The following is a 19,380-nucleotide window of genomic DNA, read 5'->3' as shown; positions in this document are numbered from 1 at the left end:
AATTTTTCAAAATTTGACTTTTGTTGGGGCAAAGACATGCAATATACCGCATGTAGTCCTTTTACTCAAATTGCTTACCTACAGCGATCAAATTATCCTTTTTGTAATAAAAAAGTTGTGACCAAATAAAAAATTAAGAAAATATTCAGCAGTCGAAAGTTGTCATCATATTAATATAAAATTTTTGATTACAATTTTAATAATTTCTACATCTAATCTACTCAACTTTGATAATGTGCTGTTGAAAAAAAAATGTTTTTATATTTTATTTACTGTAGCAGTTACTAATTTTAAAATTCGTATTTCACATGTGTATTCCTTGTGCAAAGACCTTTCTTTGGATACAACCACATTTGACCTTTTGACCTTAAACTTGTAGTTTGACCCACTTTCTATATAAAAATTCCAAACTTTTACTTTGGCCATAACTTTTGAATAGTAGGTACTATGACTTTCATTTCTCACATATATATTCTTTCATAGGATACTTACAACTTTGATCTTTTGACCTTGACCTTTGAGATTTACTTACTTTAAAAAACTTAGAGCATAACTTTTGAATGTTAGGGGATTGGGCTTTTCAAATATGTAATCCTTGTGATAAGACCTTTCATTGGATACCAAGAACTTTGACTCTTTTTTCTTGACCTTGGAGTTTTAGCTACTTTTGAAAATCTTTAACCTTGGTCACAACTTTTGAAGGGTAGATACTAGGTCTTTCATGATTCACATAAGTATTTTTTGTGGCAAAACCTGTCAATGGGGGAGGTCACGTGGTTATTGGCCATGGCGGTCGTGTTTTTTTAGTGGGAGATCTTTAGACCAATTTTTGAGCTTATCAGCTGTAAACTGGTCCCGGAAACTTGCCCAGTAACTTATTTTCAACATTGTGAAAGATTGGATTTATAAACGAGGAAAGTATTTCTACTACTTAGAAAATTGCATTATTTCCTTTGTTTTTACTTTGTGAAACAATGGTGCGAACGCGTAAGGACTCTAAGAGGATCCTCACTCATGAGTACGATTCAAAGCAATCAAAACTATCAAGGGCAGCCGACACTAAGGAAAGCCAGCCGTTCCCCTCAAGTGGTTTTGGACATTTAAATCCGTTTCAAGCAACGGCAGCGTTTGCTCCTAATATGGAACCGTTAACAATAACGGAACCTTACAAAACTCTTGCCAAATTATCACAAGATGTAGGAGACATAAAGGCAGATTTGTGGGAGAAGGATGGCTTGGATGACAAGATTCAATGTGTGGCCGGGACTCAGGAAGAAACTCTTTCAGACATGGAGCTTTTAAAAACGGAGAATGAAAAGCTAAAGAAAGACATGGAAATGCTGAAGTCTGTTGTTATCGAACTTGACAGAAAAGTTTACCAACAAGAGGCTGAGATAACAGATCTTAAAGGGAGATCAATGAAATTCAACATTTTGATACACAATTTAGAAGAGGATTGTGAAGAAGTATTGAGAACAAAAATTCCTAATCTAATCAAAGAGCATCTAGGTGTAGAGGGCGTTGAGTTTTCAAACATCCATAGAAACGCCGGAGAGGTAAAGCCAAACGGAAAGCCACGAACCATCACCGGAAGGCTCATGAGAATCGAGTACAAAGACGAAATATTGAAACAACAGAAGGCGAAGAAGGAGGGTGGAGCGGAACTACCGTTCTACATCACACCACAATCACCCCCACAGATGAACGAAACCAGTAAAAAACTAGTGGAAGTAAATAACAAATGTTGGCAGGAAAACGTCAAAACTCGTATCATTGGAGATAAGCTTGTTTTCCCAAACAGGACTGTTTATAAGGATAATGTTTCAACTCCAAACGCAGAGGAACTTCTACAAATGGACAGTAAGGAGATCGAGAAAATTGAAGGAATCTCGACCAAAAGATCAGACACTCACTCAGATGGGGGAAATCAATTCAGTGCGGCGGCAATTGTGATTTCAAGGATGATGGGGAGACATCTCGGGCCAAAGCGTTTCCAAATTATGGAAAACACCATGATGGATGCTTTAAATAAAGTTTAAATATAATTCATCAAACTCGCAGTTCTAGACTGTATTTGGGTAATTAAACACTGTGATATTTCCAGGTTATATTTATAATTAGTAATCATGGAAATTACTTTTTGTGTTTGAACTTTGGATATGCCTTATGAGTTAAGGCATGAATTTTTTTTTCCGGAGATTTACAAAGTTTGTTGTTCCGGTTTTCTCCATAATGTTTATACAGCGAATGTTTATTTCCGGTAACGGGAAATTCGGCATGGGCTGAAACAGTAAAAGCTTAAAAGGTATGTGAATATACAGGCTCCATTTATCATAAATCTAAAAGCTCTTTTTTTGGTCTTAGATTTTTCACTGAGGAGCATTTTGCTGTGTCATTTTTTTCTTTGTACGGACATCTTTGCTTGCTTTTGTTTGCAAAACCATTTGCCTCTTTTGTTAGTATTTAACAGGTTGGGCACAGCCTACCAAATGGTACTTTATCCCCTGTTTGGTAGATAATCTACCATATCGGTAACGAATTTTACTGACTAAATGGGGGACAAAATTGGTTGTGTTTAATTCCATACTGAGGAGTGGAATTTCGCATTATTTTAAACCATGTGGGATAAAATATAGATATTTATCGGTGTTCTGGATGAAAAAAAATAAAAAAAAATTATGTGCAATTTTTTGCGCAGATTCGTTCAAAAATTTAACAAAAAAAACGTAGCTTATGTAAACAAGTGCAATGTTTCTCTGTTTTTTAACTTGAAAATTCTCTCTTTCTCCAGTTGCTGCACCTGTCAATCATGTCCTTTACTTTCTATTTCGATTATCCGGGCAACCAATCAATTAGTGCAAACCAATCAAAACGATGTCTTTTTTTAAACCTAATTTTTAACAGGAGGCACATCCGTGTTAATTTTCAACTAGGAAATGGGAAGAAAAAAAAGTTTTGCCTTTATTTCTTTTTATTTTGAACACAATGGCTTTGTTCTTCATAGATATAGTAAATGCAGTTGGAGTATGACATAATTATTGTTTAAAACGATGTACTTGGAACAAAAACAAGAATAATGGTAAAAGTCATTTTGTACATCTTTTATTGAATCTTATTTTTCGAATTTAATCAATTCACCAGTAATATGCATATTAAACCCCAAAAGGTCGCATAGAATCTGCAACTTCATCCTAAAACAAAAATGACAACAAATATAACGTACAACTCTGGAAAAAATTAACTTTATGGCAGGAAGTGTCCACCATACCGGTAAGGCCATGAGGAGCTCGTGTTTAACAGGATTTTATGGAGATAAACATTGACGAAGATCCAAAAAGAGATTGAAAGTTAACTCATCAAGAGTTAAATCACTGTATAAAATTAGACTTTTATCCAACAAGACACAATAAAGATTTGTTTTATCGTTTGATCAAGAAGTTCGGCTGTTACAGACAACTATGGGTATTGTTTTTACGAAGTTACGGAGAAATTACACATAGAAATTCGACCGATTTATGCTTATTGTGCAAGGAATATGTTTACTAAAATCCCCAAATGCCTAAATAAACGCGCTTTTGTTTTATTTTAATAAAAATTGCAATAGAATAAAAAAGTCCCCCATTTGGTCAGTAAAATTTGCCGATATGGTGTTTGCAAAACGGGGGATAAAGTACCATTTGGTAGGCTGTGCCCAACCTGTTTAAGGTGGGGGTGAATGTATGAACGAGTATGAAAGTGTTTATTATATCGGATTACTTGCTTGGAGGTTGCTTAATGTTTTGAAAATGTTTACGAATGAATAATGCCGTGTCGATTGCAACAGTGAACTGTCAGGGGCTGGCAACACCTCAGAAGCGGCGTGATGTTCTTAATTATTATAAGAAAAAGGGTCTTTCTATCCTGTGTTTAAAAGATGCACATTTTACTGATGATTTAGAACCATATGTAGAAGCTCAATGGGGATATACATGTATTTTTAGTTCTTTCAGGTCCAATTCACGTGGTGTTAGTGTCCTATTTAATAACAACTTTGAATTTAAAATCCATAAAGAAATTGTGAGGGAAATCTAGTTGCTCTAGATATAACAGTTGAGGATAAGAGATTAACTCTTATTAATGTTTATTGTCCAAATCTCGATTGTCCAGAATTTTATGAAAAAAATCGTGAAATTTGACAATGAATATTTCATACTATGTGGTGATCTAAATCTTGCTTTGAACCCTGCTATCGATACATATAATTATACTCATGTTAACAATCCAAAGGCTAGAGACAAACTGATAGAAGTTATGGAGGATCTTCATACTGTTGATTACTTCCGGATTTTGAACCCCCCAAAAAAGGTGTACACATGGAGGAAAAAAAATCCATTCAAGCAAGGTCGGCTTGATTATATTCTTATATCTGAAGGTTTATCCAACTTAGTAGAAAATTTTACAATAAAACCTGGCTATAGATCAGATCATTCTATTGTAGTTTTAGAACTTAAGTTCAACTCTTTTGAGAGAGGGTGTTGCCTGTGGAAATTTAATAATAGTTTGCTGTATGACATGACATATGTGGAAAATTTTAAACAAGAAATTAAAACAGCAAAATTGAAATATCTACAAAGCAAAACATCTATTGATGATATTTTCTGTATTGCTGACAGTTCATTTTTAGAAGTTCTTCTAATGGAAATAAGGGGAGTAACCATTTCATATTCCTCATATAAGAAAAAGGAGAGAGATGAACGTGAAAAATCATTAGTAGAAGAAATAGAAGAATTAGAGTTACAAAATAAAAGCAACGCAGTTAAGAAAAAAAATATCTCTCGAAAATTTAAGAAAAGAAAAAATGCAAGGTCATTTAATAAGATCACGCGCGAGATGGGTTGAAGAGGGTGAAAAGACCACAAAATATTTTTGTAATTTAGAATCCCGTAATTACATAAACAAAGTAATAAAAAGGGTTGATATCGATGAAAGTAATACAATTTATGATCAGTGTGAAATTTGAAATCAAGTTAAAATTTGTTACAAAAACTTAAATACAAATAGAGACTCTGAACTTATTGATTTGAATCTCACTGATATTATTGATCAATCCGGAAGTAAAAAACTTGATGAACAAACATCTAGCCTCTTAGAAAAGGAAATTGTTGAAAGTGAAGTTTAAGTGGTTCTGAAAAATATGAAAAATAATAAATCACCTGGAAGTGATGGATTCACAACTGATTTTTTTAAATTTTTAAAATGTTATATTCTCAGAGCAATAACTTGTATTTTCAATAAGCAAGAATTACCAATTTCCCAAAGACTTGGCATTATATCGTGTATACCAAAGGGTGACAAACCAAGACAATATTTAAAGAATTTGCGCCCAATAACTTTATTGAATGTGATGTATAAACTTATATCTGGCTGCCTAAGTTATAGAATAAAGACTACCTTAGATTCCCTTATTTCAGATACACAATCTGGTTTTATCAAAGGTAGATATATAGGGGAAAACACACGATTTATTTATGATCTTATGTCATATACTGAGTCGAGAAATATACCAAGTCTCTTAGTTCTTATTGATTTTGAAAAAGCCTTTGACTCAATATCATGGTCTTTTATTTACAAAGTACTAAATTATTTTGGATTTGGAAATAACTTCATTGATTGGATCAAAATTTTGAATACAAATTTTAAAGCATCTGTTCTGCAATGTGGACATTTATCTGAACAAATACATATTCAGAGAGGATGTAGACAGGAATATCCTGTTGCACCTTATTCATTTCTCCTCTGTGCTGAAGTCCTTGCTATTCTTGTGAAACAAAATAAAGACATTAAAGGCATTATTATTCAGGAGAAAGAACATAAAATTTCCCAATATGCTGATGACACTTCGCTTGCCCTTGATGGTTCACCAAAATCACTTTTTGCAGCTCTTGACACTTTGGATTTTTTTTCACGGTTATCTGGGTTGAAAATAAACAGTACTAAAACGAAAATTATTTGGATTGGTTCAAAAAATTTTCAAACCAAGTTTTTCACCACCCGAGATGGAAGTTAGATTGGGGGTCAACCTTCTCCTTGCTAGGCATAAATTTTTCAGTAGATTTAGAAACAATAACCGACATAAATTACGATCTAATTCTACCTAAGGTAAAATCATTGATTCAACAATGGAATCGACGAATACTAACACCCATTGGTCGAGTCACTCTTGTTAAAACCCTAATATTACCAAAACTGAATCATTTATTTATTTCTCTTCCTGCACCTAGCATTGACAAATTTTCCTCATAAAATAAAGATATTTTTCAATTTGTATGGAAATCTAAATGTGATAAGATTAAGAGAACAATAGTTACTCAGGATAATCTGTCTGGAGGTTTAAAGATGGTAAATATTGACAATTTTATGAAATCCTTGAAATGCACTTGGGTCAAAAGACTGTTGACTGAAACAAACAAACCATGGTTTGATATATTCCTGGCAATTAATGGAAATGATGTTATAAAACAAATTTTAGATTATGGAGATGAATACATTTCTAATGTCATAATGTCAAAGAATAATCCATTTTGGCTGGATGTTTTTAGTTCTTGGAAATATGTTATGAAAAAGGTAGAACATGACATGGACATAAAAACTAAGGCTTGTAATATTCCAATATGGTACAACTCAAACATTAAGATTGAAAATAAGAGTATTTTTATAGAAAATTGGTATCAGAAAGGTGTCAAAACTGTTGGAGATTTTCTGTCTGAAGAATGAATTTTTCTTTCAAAGTCTGCTTTTCAAAACAATTTTAATCTTCCTACTGTAAATGTAATGCAGTACAATAGTGTTATTAGTGCCATTGCAAAATGTTTTAAAAATATGACTATTTAGAGAACAATATTGAACAAAAGTTGTCTACCTTATTTACCTTTTTATTTTGAATATATCTTTTCGAATACAAAATGTTCAAAAATTATTTACAATGTCATAAACAAAAATTGTTTAAAGCCCACAGCAATTTCAAAGTGGAATTCAGAGTTGTCTTCTCATGGAGTGAATGATATATGCACTCAAGTTGTTTTTCGAGTGTGTTTTAAGACAACAAATGATTCTTCATTACAATGACTTTAATACCGACTTCTTCATAGAATTCTACTATCTTAAGAAAATTAATATAAAAACAACTGATTCATGTAGCTTTGGTAAAGAGGATACTGAAACTATTCAACATGTATTTGTAACTTATTATGATGAAGTGGATTTATGGATAAATTTGAGTATGCATATCTATGGAACAACTACTAAAAGAATTGGGGTAATAATATATTAAATTTGCATTTAAGCAACTTTTAATCTTCGTTATGTTGCAATACGTAGTCATCAATGTTTCAAAACACGTTTTGTTCCTTATATTAAGAAGAGATAGGGCTTTCATATTTGACATGTGCATGACGAATGATTACATTAAAAAATCAAAAAAAAAGATAAGTACCATGCATGGAACTTGTATCTTTTTGAGCTCGGATCGATAGATCTTGGGCGTATATTGCTTTTGTCCTGTCTGTTTATCTGTTTGTGGGCTTATCTGTCTGTTGTAAACTTTTACCTTCATCATAACTTTTGAACATTGAGAGATAGAAACATCATATTTGGTAGGCATACTCCACTAATTTAGCTCTTTCAAATGACACAAAGATCAATGAATTAAGACCTTGACTGTGACCTTTTTTCTAAAAAATAGATTTTTTCAGGCTTTCCTCTTAACATTTTAACAATAGGAGATAGAGATAGATGAGATATGGACTTCATATTTGGTATTCACTCTCCACATATTAAGTGTTTCTCAAATGAAACCTAGCCCAAAGACCTTGTGACTTTGACTGTGACCTATGTGCTGAAAATAGCTTTTGTGAACTGTGTTGCCACCGGGTACATAATGTTACACAAACACATCTTGTTTTTATACCCCCCGCTTGAGAAGTGGGAGGGTATATAGTAATCGGGATTTCCGTCTGTCCGTCTGTACGTTCGTCCATCCGTCCGTCTAGATCTGTTACGCTTTATCTCTTATCCGCAACTCGTCTTATACCATTATTTGAAATTAATGAAACTTTCACAGAATCTTTATCACAGATTATTTTTATGCACATCCTATTTTACTTTTATATTCGACACGTATTTTAAGTTTCCCATAGCAAAACATTGACATTTCCATTCTATGTTTACCTATGACGTCACATATAGAATCTTGAGGATAACATTTGATAGGACGAGTTATGCCTCTTTACACATTACCGTAAAACAATATATAGCAACACAATGACATTATGGGGGCGAGGGTATCATTTAGGGAGCTTATTGCTCACATTACCTCTAGTTTTTTCTATGTATTTGTTGTGAAGATTATATAAAATGCTAAATTGACGATTTTGCATTAATTTTGCTTCTCTCTAAAAGAGGCCATTTTACAACGGTAGTCCTTTTTTATAGAACTCACATAGATACCTAGAGGTACTGTGAGCAATGAGCTCACTAAATAGTACTCCACCTCCATATGAATAAAAGGAAAGTGTCTAGGTTTTGCTATATTCTTGTGCGGTAACGTGTAAAGAGGAATAACCCGTGGTGTCCAATGTTTTTCAGAAGCCAACGTACCTTACGTAATTTTAAAAAATAAAATGAGAGTGTCCCTCTTTTTCTATGGTCAACCCTAAATATGTGTCGGATCAAATAATAGGAGTTGCACAATTCTCATCAAATTTCATGCAGTGGTATGAGAGGAGTTGCGGATGAGAGATGGGTACCCCAAAGCGTAACAGACGGTCGGACGGACAGACGGACGGAGACCTTGTTATCATTTAGTAAGTTCATTGCTCACAGTACCTCTGGTTTTAATTAAAGTTTCTGTTCTTTTCTACCCAACATGATTAGGTTGTAGCTGCCTGGCCCTTTGACCTCTTGCGTGCAATTTCTGTATAAAAGAGAAAATCATTACGAATTTTGATTAGATCATTTTCATAATAAATCACCCGCACACGCCTTTATTACTTTACCTAACCCTATTTTGCATCAAATCAAAAAAGCAATGAAGTAGAAATGATACATTTTTCTTCCTTACATTTATTAAACAAACTTCCTAAAACCGTGTATAGAAGTATTTACTGGTTTTTTTTAAGGGGTAAATTATATAACTCTCATAAGGAAGAAAGATGAGAAGATGGCTTTAGAGAAGGATTTCCCCGCAGGAAAACTGGCTCTAGAGTAGGATTTCCACCACAAAAATCCCACACCAGAGTCAATTTTCCTGGGGGAAAATCTTACTCTGTGTAGTAGTTATAGAGTGCGATTTCCCCAAGAGCCAATTTTCCCCACAATGAAATATAATTGTTGTACTTGTTTTTGAGGAGGAATGGTTGGCACATTGCTACAAGTGTCCCTTCTTCAGAATGGTGACCAGATGTATTAAACATACGTATACAAAAAATGAACATGAAAACTTTTAATCCGATTTTTCTTTGCTACCGTCAAACCATTTTTGTAAATCAAATAAACTGATAAAACTGGAGAGGACTATAAGTTTCCTCTGCGTCTGTCCATCCGTTAGTCTGCCTAGCTGTCTTTCTGTCTGGCTGGGAAATCTTACTCTAGAGTAAGATTTCCGGGAGAAAAGCTGGCTATGGAGGAAATCGTGTTCTACAACACCGGTATTCAAAACAGAGTTTTTTTTTAAATCCTCCATGCTATGTGAATCCATTAGTGCCACATGTCTGCCCTGCTCCACATTGGAGGTATTTCATCGAAAACAGTGTCATATAGACCTGTTTTTGATATAAATTAATGTCTTCCGAGTCTTGAGAAAGCTTAATATCTTTTCATATTTCTGGTTTTATTCGTTCTCTATTTTGAAGAGGTATCCGAACGGTGTGTGGATAACTTTTATTTTTTTTTTCCTCATTCAATGTTTTCTTTGATTTAATTTTTATATAAAACAAATATTTTAAACTGTTTTTTTTTAGAATATACACTTTAAACTTTACAAGAAACATAGCTCTCTAAGTAGCAAAAAGTTTGAGAAAATTTATCTTTTACATTGTACATCCCTTTAATTTTTATTTTTGGCCCTGCAATACAGGACAGAAAAACAAGAAGTACCTATTCCGTCATTCCCTATTTGTCTTCATTACCGGTACTTTAGTTGTTTTATTATAATTAATCCATTGCATTCTTTAAAAAAGAAACAAGTCGCAGGGATTCAAACACATGACCTTAATTCCGACAATCGAGCAAAACGAAAAGGAAACTGGCAGAACAAGTAAAGAAAATTGACTGGTTTACAATTCGCAGCACTGTTACGGCCTACTATGAGAAATCAACGGAAAATATACGTGAAAAAGGGGGATTTTTTAATAAAAACTGAATTTATTTTAATTAAGCTGTTTTATTATCACAGAACTTTTCAAATACTTATGGAAACAGCATAGAATAACCTACGCTGTAATGTATGAAGTTTGGTCCCATCGATGGACAGTCACGTGGTGAATGCATAGTTCGTGTACTGAATGTAGGTCATGAACAAATTTCAATATCGCAAGGGCATACCCTAATTGAAATTAAAAATTCAGGCTATCAATTTTTTCTGCATACGTTGTACTTTCTAAAGAGTGCTGCTGCTTTGAATAGAATTCGCGTTTTCATAGTTAAATATAAATTTACAGGTAAATAAGCCAATGTCGAAATATGTTTGACTTTTACCAAATATTTTGTGTACTTATAAAATCACGCCCTCGATTTAAAGAAAGCAGCATCACTTTTCAAGTTAAGAAAAATATCCTATATATATATATTAAAAAAATGGTTAAGATCTATTAAGTGTATGCCTTGCGAAAGTACGATTTTATGAGGCATCCCATTGTAAAATTTACGTAAAATGTACATAAAAACACGACATAATTAATAAAATACATCCTCTTGATAGTTAATGAATAATCGCACTAACCAATGATATACATTGGTATTAATCGACTATTTAAAACCTGTAATTAATATTCCGTTTAATCATAAAACGCATTTTTTTTATTGTTAAAAAGATCCTAAATCTGCCTTTCACAGCACATGATCTTTACAAGTTCATCGCGAGCAGTGCTTTGTTTATAATCAGCTATATGGCATTTAATAGCAAGTAGTTTAATGCATTGCTAAGTTTTATTGTTGTTTATTATGCTAATACAGTTAAAAGTTGCAAATTATCTCATTTTCAGGTATTATGAAAAATACATAAAAGTCATTTTTTTGTGTGACTTCACAGTATACTTTTCCCGTATAAATTAGGCCCCGCCCCCTTTTTCAAGCCTAACAATGCTGCGTTTCGAAAATTATCCTGGAGGAGATTTTTTGAAACACGGATGCCCCAGTATGGCAACATTGTTAAGATTTTTTTCTAAATTCAAGTAAAATATGTTACTATCCAAAACTTCCGCCACTGTTACATAGCATATTTTGAATGACAGAGAACACTGCATTGGTTTCATGGTTTGTTTTGCTATACGTTTTATATTTTTACTAAAGCATGGGTCAGTTGTGTATCATAATATCGTACACGTTGGCAGTGGGGTGATAATTAGGAAATATGTAGCTTTTGTCTAAGTTATTCAGGGCAGTTCACCGATAATTATGATATAACCGATAATTTTACCTTTAAAAATGAAACAGATTACTCTGTCAATTGGTTCTAAAAGCATTCTATTTTAGAAAACCTTGCTCGGAATTTGAAATACAGAGGAGAAGCTTCACAGAGTTCCACACATGTCAACGAGTGGGCTACAGCCGACAAAGCCGTAGACGGACGTCTAGAGGGAGATGGTTATAATGAATGCAGTTTCACGCAATCTACGATCTATAAAACAGCCTGGTGGAAGTTAAAATTGACTCAGTGGTCGAATGTTGCATATTTGAAAATTTTCTTCAGAAAATCTAGTAAGCAGTATTATTTGCAAGAGTATATATTTTTCATTTTTTTTTTTTTTTGTTAATTTTCTTAAATTCTTTAATTTCAGTTAAGATTAGCACCTGTAACATCATTTCTAGATTACAGTATCGTATTGTTATGTTCATTTAAAAGCCATGAACTTTCAATTCTTCTCCCTCCCCTCTATTTAAAATAAAGTACAAGTATTATATCTATAAAAAAATATGCTTTCTCAATTTTTAAATGGTTTTTAAGAAGCGTTGAGTGAGATTTCTTCAGTTGTTCAATACTGCAAATATTTTTTTGGAAAACAAATGCTGTTCAATTCAACCTACCATTTGATCGTTTGTAATATGACACGTTTTATATCATTTGTAGGTCATTGATTGCATATTTGTCCACGAATAATTGTAGACAGGGGATGCTTACTGCTTGTAGGCACTTGATACAATCTCTGGTTTCATTGTCCATGCTCTCGCTCTATTAACTTTTTAAAGATCTACTGAAAATACAAAATTGCTCTTTTCGATATCTTTATCTTTTACAATAAATTCTTAACATGAATCAGTTTTTAATTCAACTATTGAATTGCCTGTCAGCAAATACAAATTATCATTAAGCGAAATTTTTTTCATACTGCTTGTTAACCATCATTTACATACTGAGTTTCAAGATTTTTTTCGTTATATACCGACTATTTCTTGTGGTGTAAGGATATTTATCGGGAAATTCTGCAAATCTGTAAATTATAAAATTTATGTCCTGGAACTTAGTCTCAGATCTTTTCCTCTGATAATATTTTATGATATGCTAGGAATATTTAATATCAATCTCAGTTCATATTTTTTCAGGAAACATTTAACTTATTTTCTCAACAAACTTTACTGAGAATTAAAGATATGCTTTAGGAAATCAAGTTAAAATTTGCACCTTTTTTTGCCTGAAAATCACACCTTTTGACCAATATTTCAAAATTAACATCACTGACCTTAATTTTTTTCTTTTATTATTTTAAACTACTCGATACTTGTGACTGATCAGCACTTAAGTCATAGACAGTTTTATAAAAAACTAGAGGTACTGTGAGCAATGGGCTCACTAAATGATACCCACCGCCTCCCATATGTGTATAAATGGCAGTGTCCATGTTTTGCTATGGGAAACCTAAAATATGTGGCGGACCAAAAAATAAATTAGGAGGTGCACAATGGCAATATGTAATAAAGATTCTGTGAAAGTTTCATAAAATTTCATCCAGTGGTATAAGAGGAGTTGCAGATAAGAGATGGGTACCCCAAAGCGTAACAGACGTACAGACGTACAGACGGACGGACGGACGGATGGAATTAACGATTACTATATACCCTCCCACTTTTCAAGCAGGGGGTATAAAATATTTTATTGCCTATAAAGATTTTAAATACCCAAATATTTTTTTAGTGCAAAAAGGTCACACAATAATCTACGCGCATTAATTTCCAAAATTTGTTCAACGATAAATATTATTCAAACTATTTTATGTAAAATAAGATTATATTCATTGCCATGGTTACATCTTATGAAATATTATAATGGTTAAAGTAATCAACCAAAGAGTTAAAATTTGCAAAAGGTCAACTTAATTGGTGTAGTTCATTAAGACGAACATTGACCCCTTATTTTCTCTGCGATTTTGAGTCATACTGTATGAGTACTTATCTAAAATATACTTATCAAAAATACTTGATTAAACAAATTTCACGAGTGACATGCCTTAAAAAAAAGATAGTTGAATGGCGTAAAGTGTGGCTTCTCATAAGAAAAATAATGTAAATTTAAGAAAAGAAATTAATTTTTTAAGTTTCATGGGACACATAAACTACAATCCTTCACGCCTGCATATTAATTACGAATCGCTAAAACGCCTCATGAAACATGCCGACGTGAAACGAAGCGTCGTAATTCATGTCCTCAAGATTCTTCAAAAATAAATTCATTTCATATAATAATAAATAATGGTTCTTATACTATATTTTGTTACCAATATTAAAAAATTATTTAAGAAATGAGGTATCATTTTAAACCATCGATCGGGCTATAAATATAGGTTGGTCACGAGATTATATTCAATAAAGCCCAATGGGCTTTATGATGAATTTGATCTCGTACCAATTCGTTTTTATAGCCCGATAGATCTTTTAAACTGATACTTTATTAATAATATTTACATTTGTGACTTATTCAACCTATATATTTGCCTGGTTGTGACTTTTAACGTGTAGAATGCATTATTTTTCAAACCCAACGACATGCTTGTAATCCACTGAACGCGCGTCGACCCTTTATGGCGTCACTGAGAAATTACGACGAACGTTTCCATACGCACACTATGACCTCTTGACCCCGTGCCGGTGATGAAGAGTACATGTAGGATTTTCCACATAGGCAGCTTTCCCCCCGAAAATCTTACATGTACTCTAGAGTTAGACTCCCCCCGTGAGGGGAAATCTCACACGAGAGCGAAATTTCCCCCTCCTTCTTTCTCAGAGTAGGATTTCCACCCCCATTTTAGAGTCAGTATATACACCAGAACCGCAATATTTTTGTTGAAAAAGATAAACGACTATCTGATTTTTAAAATATAAGTGAGTGGGTTTTTTTTATTTATATTATAAAACTTTTTTAAATGTATTTTTTAAAATCATTGAATCTAAACAAAAATATATAGCTTTGAAACGAAATGTAAATATTCTCAAAATATAATGAAACAAAAAAAATTATTTCTACTACAATGTTCAAATTTCCACCTTTCTGTAACCACCTTTATTAATGTCCCAAAAATTAGCACAATACATCCAGTCGTTTAGAAAAAAAAAACTTTGTGGAAAACTGTAAAAATTGAAAAAGTCGTAATGTCTTTAAAAAAAATTTAGCGAAACGAAATGCAATCTTGAACTTTAACTCATCACGAATACCAGGTACTCCTTTACTGGTTTGACGGTAGCGAAGAAAAATCAAATTCAAAATATTCATGTTGATTTTTCGTATGCATATGTTTGATATATCTAGTCACCATTTTGAAGAAGGGACTCTTTTAGCAATATGCCAACCATTCATCCTAAAAATTAAGTACAGCAATTATATTTCATTGGGGAAAATTGGCTCTGAGGGAAATCGCACTCTATAACTACTATACATAGTAAGATTTCCCCCTGTAAAATTGACTCTGGTGTGGAATTTCCCTAGAGGAAGTCCTACTCTAGAGCCAGTTTTTGTTTAGGGGGGGGGGGTCCTACTCTAGAGCCAGTTTTCCGGGGGAAAATTCTACTGTAGAGCCAGTTTTCTGGGGGGGATTTTAGGGAGAATAGCCTACTACTCTGCAAGACCGGTATTTTAACAGTTATAGATATACATTGCTTTAAGTAATGTTACACAAAGGAGATCATTTGAACATGTAAATATTGCATGATAGTGTGGGAAATTTGAAGATTTCAAGATTTATTCAGCCAAGAAAAAGCATATTCCTGAGGGCTTCGCCAAGCAAAACTTTTCATTGAGTAATAAATATAAACAATTTTGGCAACGCCCTCAAATCACTTTCTTTTTTAACACAAAGTTACAGACACCCTTTGACACATCACTTATCAGCAATTGTGTGACGTAAACCAGGATAATGTGACGTGTACTAATCTCTGGGCATTTCTTTTAACGAACGATAACTATGTTTCGAGAAAATACACTAGGAATCCGAAGATGTAGAATATGATGAAAAGCATTCCGACGACCGTGAAATATTCAATTTTATGGCCTGATCACATGATAATCTATAACCAATTTGATAACACGTTGTGTAGAATAGTTATAATGAGGTATGTAATAAAGTTTATTCCCTGCTCGCTCTTCACACTTTTTTTCAAATAGTGGCACATTATTCTCTTCAGAAGACACTTTTCATCAATTTGCTATTTCAATCACATTTATCAATATACGTTAAGAAGCGTTTAGCTTCAAAACTTTCTGACAGTCATTCCTAACATTCTGCTTTTTTGTTTATTCCTAAAATATATTAAATAGTCGACCTTGAGAACTTTTTTTAATGACAAAAATTATTCAATCAAAATGAACAGAGCCGCAACGCTTAATATATAGAATTGTATGCTATAGACACTGGTTGAAATATAAACTTGATATTAATTTCTAGAATACAAAAATATGCTTGTTTTTGCATGATATTCATATGAAATCTGGGTTCTTTTTTTTACATGAATTTATGCAAAATTTTTATTCGCATGATATTCGTGCGAAATTCATGTAAAAATCTCATGATATTTTCATGCGAATTTCATGCGATTTTTTTTTCGTCTCCCTCTAGTGCGGAGAATTTACATAATATTCGTGCGAATTTCATATGAAATTTATGCAAGCCACTTATCCCTGTGTATAATTGAATTAAATATCTAAGTGACTATCCACATTTCTAAAACGACTTATGTTTGTAATTGAAAGGATCCATGATTTAACACACTCTGGAAGAGTCTGTAAAAATATCCCTTCAAGTTGTCAGTTTGATTTGAATTGATGACCCTTCTGTATTACGTACCAAATTAGAATAAAACAAATTAATCCACAAAAATAACTAATTTTGAAGATAAATAAATGCAATGAAGTTTTATTCACCAAGCAAAGGGAAATTGAAGACATTTCAATGTGTCAATATTCATAACTTTAATGAACCTAAAATTTACTTTAGATTCTGTATCACTATTTTGTAAAAACACTTTCGTAGCTGTACATCGCCATATTGGATTCAATATGATTGTGTTCAATGACACAACCTACATGTAGGTTCAACCATCAAAATATGGATTATGTTGTTTAACTAGGAACCACTCTACTACTTAGAACAAGGAAAAATGTGACTGTCAATAAAGTGACTAAAAGAATATCAACATTCAATTCAAAGAATGATCCTCTCAACAATTGTGAAGGATATGAACTTTTATATGCTGTCATGGAAATGAAAACATAATAAGAGCCAGGGACGGCAGATTTCTTAAAAACTTCCGATTTTTCAACTTTATACACAGCCATCCCCCACGCTAAATTAAAGTCCAGGCTTTTCGATATGGTTGACAAGTGTTTTGCAATAAAAATTCAAACCGTAAATTCACTTACCTTGTCATTGGTCATTTGCAAAATTATTTTGGTAAAACAATTTTTCTGATTGTACACAGATGCAATCAAAAGGATGCTTGACTTTCTGAATGACAATATTTATGTTGTTTTTGGCGAACCAGGTTTTCCAACAATTTATTGGAAATTCTATGGGTGCCCCGTTATTAGGAGAACTGATTTTGTATTCATATGAAGCAGATTTTGTGCAAAGACTTATGTGTGAAAAGGAGAAAACACTTGCTGTGGCCTTCAACTCGACATTTAGATATGTCGATGACGTGTTGTCAATTAACAAATGTAACTTCCATTCTTATTTCTATACGATATATCCTGGTGAGCTTAAGATGAAAGATACCACAGAGTCTGACACATCTGTTTCATATTTGAATATTTAACTTGAAAAGGACGTTAATGGTAATTTAACAACCAAAGTCTATGATGACTTAAACTTTTCTGTCGTCAACTTCCCTTACTTATGCGTTGGGATACCTTCATCACCTGCATACGGAGTTGAACTTGAATACTGTTCGTTATCTTCTAATGTTTCATTCTATTTTTTTTTTAAATGTGACATCAACAATTGCAGCAGGAATGTAGTTTACTTAATAAGGGGAGTATAAGAATTAATTTTTATATATGTATATAATTATTTTAGTTTAAACAGTGTTATATATTTATTGACACAAGTCCATTCTTAAAGTAATAATATTAAACTTGAAGTTCGAGTTGCATTTGAAACTTAAACCCTTGCAATACTGTCAAACGGGTTCTATAGAGTTCCTCAAGCTCCCCTACAGGATATTAGTGATTCCTTCTAACATTCTACAAAATCATCATTAAGAATATTGTTTTCTATTTCAGGTGGTTTGTAAGCACCAACCGTAAGCCATTCATGGCAATTAAGTGATACGTCACGTCTCCGTCATGTAATGAGACTTGTATTTGTATTTTGAAAATGTTAGAGTTGACCATCAATTTATCTTTATTTTTTAGATATTAATCATACTATAAATGCAGTTAAACAAGTTGGGGAACATATTATTTCATTTTTCATGAAGTTGTTGTGGATAAATACGTTCATTATTGTTACAACATGGCATCTTGATAGTTATCAGTTTAAACTATTTTAAAATTATCAACATAAAAATATTAAATCAACGTATGGTGTATATCAAGTGATTATACAACTTACAATGATTTGAAAAAAAAATGATATATATTTGTTTAATATTTAGCCACAAATCGTCATATAGGATTCAGTGTGTTTACATTTGATGAGTCATCTTACATACCACCAAACACCGGAGGATATAAGGTATTTACTCAGGACCCGTCCTACTGCATAGAACCAGTAATGAATGTGACAGTCAACAGGGTAACTAAAGGAATAGCTCTATTTAATTCAAGGAATTCCTGGCTAAATACACAATGTTCAGGATATATATCTACATTTGCTACCATCGAAATTTGCGAAGTACATGTTATGGGTATGTAGTATATTGAAGAAAATAAAAATTGTTAGTTTATGCAGATAGTACAATTTAAATTCTACCCAACAAAGGAAATACATGAATTCCCGTCAAAATATTTTATTCATGTACAAAGCAAATTTAATGTAAAATAATAATTTATTCTTTATTCTTTAAAAAATATTTCTTCAGGTTGTAATTATCAAAAATATGGTGAAAACTGCACATCCTGTCCACTTAAGTGTGTGAACCGGAAATGCGATGCTTTCGATGGTTCCTGTATATATGGGTGTAGCGACAGGTTTATTAAACCACCTGACTGTATGAGTAAGTGTCAAGTTTCTAGGCAAAACCGTTTAAATCTAAGTTTTTTCTTGCTGACAAAATTTTGATTTTTAAATCAATAAATCTTTTTCTCTTATGAGCAGTAATTTAAGGACAGATTTTTAAAAATTTTCACTAAATTGAATGTACAAAGCAGGTGATTTGTACAAGATTTAGCTTTATTGGTATTTATTATACCTCTATTGATAATTCCCAAATTAGATTGGCTGATAAGAAAACTTTAATACACAACCCCAGATAGCAAGACTATGTTGGGCCAACATTGGCAAAAGATTGTATAGTTGGCGTTGGGGAAACAACGTTGGGCCAACGTTGGACCAATGTAGCGATGCCAACCTTCTTGACCATGACAAAATTCCTCTGTTGGCCCAACGTTGGTCCAACGTTAGCAACTTCCATTCACTTTATTTCCCAAGGAAGGAGGGATGTTGATTTTGGCCCAACGTTTGCCCGATGTTTGTAATACAC

At 32.8% G+C, this 19,380-nt stretch overlaps 1 protein-coding gene across 1 annotated transcript; it reads left to right on the top strand.

Annotated features, from left to right (window-relative positions):
• The first annotated feature begins 974 nt into the window (after positions 1 to 974).
• On the top strand, positions 975 to 2,039 carry LOC134255319 (uncharacterized). Its single transcript, XM_062737843.1, has one exon. The coding sequence runs from the start codon at positions 975 to 977 to the stop codon at positions 2,037 to 2,039; it is 1,065 nt and encodes a 354-aa protein (XP_062593827.1).
• Positions 2,040 to 19,380: the final 17,341 nt, after the last annotated feature.

This window comes from Saccostrea cucullata, unplaced genomic scaffold (genome assembly GCF_032062105.1).
Source record: "Saccostrea cucullata isolate Sc308-1 unplaced genomic scaffold, CSIRO_AGI_Scuc_v1 ctg976, whole genome shotgun sequence".
NCBI lineage: Eukaryota > Metazoa > Mollusca > Bivalvia > Ostreida > Ostreidae > Saccostrea > Saccostrea cuccullata.
The sequence above is the reverse complement of the archived record's forward strand: the minus strand, read 5'-3'. Positions and strand labels throughout refer to the sequence as shown.

Coding starts and splice junctions, on each gene's coding strand:
- LOC134255319 (XM_062737843.1), top strand. CDS start 975: ATGGTGCGAACGCGTAAGGACTCTAAGAGGATCCTCACTCATGAGTAC.